We start from the raw sequence: 5,399 nt of genomic DNA on the forward strand, positions 1-5,399 counted from the left end.
TGTTTAATTACCTAACATATTCATTACACCATGTGGTTATAGGCGATAGTCAATCCATGCGTAAACAGTTCCCTATCCACATGTACCAGGGCCCTTTTACGCATCGGCGCGCATTTGGCAACGTGCATTTTGATTGAGTATGTGTGCGCAACTGATTGTGATTCTACGCCTTGATGTGGTCCACAGACTCTATTTGACAGAGAAAGTAACTCCTGGAGACTATAATATGTGCAGAGGATTACGTTAAATTTAATCTGATTGATTAGCTTGTTTGGTTACAACTTTTTGCCTCTAGCGAGCACATTGGCTAGCCAGCCATATCGTTTTGTTGTCAGTAGTCAAAGTCAATCTTCAATCAAATGTGGATGAGACGAGTAGGCGGGTTTCGTATTTTGTATTCACTTTTAGGTGTTATTTCATCCCTCACACCTAAACTGTCCTGTCACTGAATGACAACTACTGAGCGCACAGCTTTTACAATAGCGACACCTCTCGTCTGCAAATTGCAGAATAGATGAGGGCAATGAATTTCATTGTCAGAAGGGGCATAATGCCTTGACGAAGGATTATGCCTCTATTTAATAATATAGAAACCCTTTTTATTTAGCTCCCTTATTCCTCTAAAACCAAGAGCAGCATGACTTGCACAAATAGGCGAATGCAGGAGTGAACAGAAGCAATGTAGGAAAAGATTACTAAGGTTGCAAAACAGTATTTCAATGTTTATTTTCTTTCGAATATCGTGATACAAAATCTAAACAATTATTACATTATTGCATTCAAATGAATTCATACATAATTATCAACTTGTACGTTGGGTCTCCAGCCTAAAACCGTGGTTTCTGGGCCATTTAAATAGAAGTCATGCCTTAGAATCGAGTATAATTACAATTAATATGTACACATCTTCGATTTTTAATTATGATTTTTATAAAAAATAAACTCTTTATATACAAATCCTTGCATAAATTACACAGTATGTCCAACAAAGTCTTTAAAGTGACTGGATATAAACTCCAAATGTGACTTTTACAATGAAACACTTAAAAATGCAAAATACACAAATATTATTTTGGATATATAAACTAATTTACATATTCTTCCCACAATAATCTCATACATTTGTAAGCAACATGTGATTCTCATTGACATGGTTTTATCAATTAAACCGTTTTTTGGAATGCTGTGAACTAAGTTCTTTTTTAGACTTCATTGCTGGGACACCGTGTCGTGGTGGGACTATAGACTGGGATAGTGATGTCACTAATCTCCTGAACTCTCAAGGGTCTGGGAGGAGTGACCAGGACATAGTCATATTCCTTATGTAGTACCTTCTCATACACGCTCTGCAGGCCTGTTGTTTTGGGGATGTGCGCCTGGTAATAGTTATCCCTCCGGAGCGAGTCCCGGGGCAGCGAGGCAGTCTTGGAAAAGCTGTTGAAGGAGGAGACAGTCTGGCTGGTGGGGGTGGGAACGAGTGAGGGACCAATGTGAGCACGGACAGCCGAGGGGCTCCAGCAGCGGTCAGAGTGGCCCAGAACCTTACACTCACTGGTACATGCCCATAGACCTGAGAAAGAGAGAGAGGAGGGAAGGGAAGGGAAGAGGTTAGGCTACTTGTGCGACCAACAACAAAAGCAAAATTCCATACACACCGATTTCATTCAAATTAATATAATGGTTATGATGATAAAGAAATATAAGTGTCTCTTACCACTGTGACAGCCCATGGGGTGTACCAGTACCACCTCCTTCTTCAGGTCGGTGCCACTGATGTCACTGTCACTGTCGTTAAAGTCACTGTCGCCTTTCCCACTGTCCTTCCCGCTGAACGCGGGGTCTCTCGCGGAGATGGTGGTGTAGGAGTTGCCCTTCCAGATTGTGATTGGTCTGACTGCCTCTTTACCATTATTGTAGTTGTTACCGTAGCCGGGCAGAGTGGAGTAGCCCTGTGGAGCAGAGAGAGAAACACACACATAGTTCAGCACCATGGACAGCAACACAATACAATAGCACTGTATGTGGCTGAGAGCACAGAGAGAGAGAGAGAGAGAGAGAGAGAGAGAGAGAGAGAGAGAGAGAGAGAGAAGAGAGAGAGACAAAGAGAGAGAGAGAGACAAAGAGAGAGAGAGAGACAAAGAGAGAGAGAGAGACAAAGAGAGAGAGAGAGACAAAGAGAGAGAGAGAGACAAAGAGAGAGAGGGAGACAAAGAGAGAGAGAGAGAAACAGACAAAGGGTGGTAGTAGGCCTAGATTAAAAACAGCATCTCACCTTGGGTTTACTGTCCGGTTCGTAGACGCATGGTGCCTCTCTCCCATCCTCAGAGGTGGAGCACAGGTCGCTGCTGCCAGTGTGTCCCCCAGTAAACCCGGGCTGGCTAGAGAAGGTGTGAGCTTCAAACCCTCCCACGGTTCCATGGAGAGGCAGCAGTGGATTGTCGCTGATGTTCTTGCCCCTTTCCAGAGTCTCCTTCTCCCCGTACGAGTCGGTGTCATCTCCAGTCTTGTCCCGTTTCCGCCGGCTGCAGGTGGTGGCGATGAGGATGATGGCTAACAGCAGGAGTGTGCAGCTCCCCGCGAGGACGATGATAATCACCACTGACAGGTCCCACTGTGCGTGCTCCCCGCTGCCTGCCCAGTACACCGTCCTGTCATTCGGCGGGGCGCCCACAATGATGAGGAAATGAAGCGTGGCGGTGGCAGTGAGCGCAGGTCTCCCATTGTCACTCACAGTGACGGTCATGCGCAGGGTCTCGTCCACGTCGTGGCTGAGCTCGCGGTTGAGGTAGACCTCTCCGGTGGCCTTGTTAACGGAGAACACGGAACCCTCTCCAGATGCCAGTCTATAGGACAGCTCTGCGTTCACGCCCTCATCAGCATCTCGCGCCTCCACCCGGGTGATGACGTAGCCTGAGGGTGCGTCCCGGGGCAGCAGAATCTCAGAGGACCCATTATTTAGTGCGGGCTGGTTGATGACAGGTGAGTTGTCATTCTGGTCCACTATCCTGACATGAATGCTTGCGGTTCCGGTGAGGGGTGGGGACCCACCGTCGCTGGCTGTGATGCAGAGTTCGAGCTGTTTCATGACTTCGTAGTTGAAGCTCCTGAGTGCGTAAATGGAGCCGCTCGCGGGGTCCAGTGAGACAAACGTAGACACCGGGGAGCCCATGATGTACGTGTCAGCGAGCTTGTAGATCACCTTCCCGTTGTGTCCCAAGTCCATGTCCCTGGCGACCACCGTGGTGATGTAGGCCCCCGGGGTGTTATTCTCCACCACAGCCACTTCATACGCCGATTTACTGAACACAGGGGCATTGTCATTCTCGTCCATCAACCGGATGGTGTACTGGGTGATGGTTCTGAACGGTGGGGAGCCCAAGTCCTCTGCCACCACTGTTAGATTATACTCAGGGATCTTCTCCCGGTCCAACGGGCTCGTACTCACTATCATGAAGCTGTCCTCGTACGCCTGCTGCAGCCTGAAGTGGTCGTGGCCATAGAGCGTACAGTGCACCTGTCCGTTAGCTCCAGAGTCCATGTCAGAGGTGCTGACCAGCGCTACAAAACTCTCGCGCGATGCAGCCTCCGTGATATAGGCGATTCCCGCCGTGATGGACGTCATAGGAGTGATGGAGATCTCTGGAGCGTTGTCGTTAACGTCCTGGACCCGCACCACTATCTTACAGATGGCCGGGCTTGGGTTCAGACCCAGGTCAGCCGCCTGGACATTGAATTCGTACGTTTTCTTGCTCTCAAAGTCAATGGGGCTCTCGAGGGTGAGCCTTCCCGTTTTGCGGTCTACTCTGAAAAGTTGTCTTATCTCGGATGGCACCTGGTGACCAAAACCATACACCACCTCCCCATTCAGCCCCTCATCTGGGTCTTCTGCGTTCAGGTCCAGTAAGAGAAACCCTACTGGTGCATCCTCAGGGAGGTCCACTGTAAAACTGCTCCTGTCGAACAAGGGACTGTTGTCATTGTAGTCTTTCACCTTGATGTTGATGCGCGTGGATCCCGTGCGGGACGGGTTGCCGCCGTCCATAGCAACCAGCTGGAGCGCATAGGAAGCCTGTGTCTCACGGTCCAGCTCTTTCATGAGCACGAGCTCCGCATATTTAACCCCGTCGGCTCTGCTGAGCACGTCTATGGTGAAGTGACTGTTAACGGAGATCTGGTAGCTCTGAATGTAATTCACCCCCACATCTTCATCCACCGCGAAGTCTAACGGGATCCGCGTGCCCACCGCTGTGTTTTCAGAGATCTCCAGACTCGACTCTTTCCGTGGAAACTCGGGGGAATTGTCGTTGATGTCCTTGACCTCTACCTCGACGTGGATGAGTTTGAACTGCTCTTTGGAAAAGCTTACCACATCAAAGGCGACGAGGCAGTGAAGGGTGTGTTTACAGATTCTCTCTCTGTCAATTCTCTCTCCGATAGTCAGCTGTCCGTCGCTCTCCCTCAAACGGATAAAAGACGAGTTGAATTGTTTCATCATCCTGAAATTTGTCTTGGAGCCGGAGGAGGGGCTGGATGAAATGTCCTTGGCCAAGTTTCCAATGACAGTTGCCGGGGCATCTTCCTCAAATGTCTCGTACTTCACTGTCTTTCCCTGCGTGAGAGTGGGCAGGACAGCCAGTGGGATGCCCACCAGCACCCACCAGTTCCACCCTCTCATACACATTCTGCCGATTTAACACAACTAAAACCCACTGAACTGGCTGCACTTAACTCAACTATTTATTAAAACAAAAGCACTTTTCAAGTTGAATTTCGCCCTCTCTCGTTGGGCAAGCCAGTTTTCTTATTAGGATGCTGCGATAATAATCCCTTAGTTTTAGTACGCGCTCACTCTCTTTCTCTCGCGCTCTCTGCTTTGCACTCTCTGAGGTTTGCTCTCCCAGCGCGAGAGGGCTGCAGTGGGATGATTTATATGGGCGGCGCATGCAAATGAGCTTCACTGTGACCAATCCACGCATTGAAAACGGAAAGGGCACTTCTAAAAGACCCCTAAACCTGCTTAGAGATTCCTGGACTGTGTGGAGAAACTTGGCACAGATAGGTGGGCTAAACGTTTGGCTTGATTTAAAATGTTTCCGTTGCTTGTTTATGTTGGTTGGTCTGTTAAATGAGTCTGCGCACAAATACACGTGGAGAACAGACAAGATGCGCAGTGCCCCTGAGCTAGAGGACAAAGCACTCGGGTAACAGACAGTAGCTAGCCTACAGTAGCCTAAAAAGAAAAACCTTCGTCATTATGGACATATGCTATAGAACCTCTTCTATTGCTGTCTCCTCTATGACAGCTGAAAACGTATTGGATCATTGGGCTATCGATGCATCATCAGAATATTGATAGGTTTGGTTGGGAAGCTCTGAACAGAAACCTATCCATCCCTTCT

At 48.6% G+C, this 5,399-nt stretch overlaps 1 protein-coding gene across 1 annotated transcript; it reads right to left on the reverse strand.

The window, feature by feature from the left end:
• Positions 1 to 707: 707 nt before the first annotated feature.
• On the reverse strand, positions 708 to 4,893 carry LOC118401854 (protocadherin-8-like). Its single transcript, XM_035799481.2, has 3 exons — positions 2,273 to 4,893; positions 1,715 to 1,949; positions 708 to 1,570 (listed from the first exon to the last, which is right to left on the reverse strand). The coding sequence occupies exons 1-3, from the start codon at positions 4,679 to 4,681 to the stop codon at positions 1,203 to 1,205; spliced, it is 3,012 nt and encodes a 1,003-aa protein (XP_035655374.1). The 5' UTR covers positions 4,682 to 4,893; the 3' UTR covers positions 708 to 1,202.
• Between the last annotated feature and the right edge of the window lie 506 nt (positions 4,894 to 5,399).

This window comes from Oncorhynchus keta, chromosome 23 (assembly GCF_023373465.1).
Source record: "Oncorhynchus keta strain PuntledgeMale-10-30-2019 chromosome 23, Oket_V2, whole genome shotgun sequence".
NCBI lineage: Eukaryota > Metazoa > Chordata > Actinopteri > Salmoniformes > Salmonidae > Oncorhynchus > Oncorhynchus keta.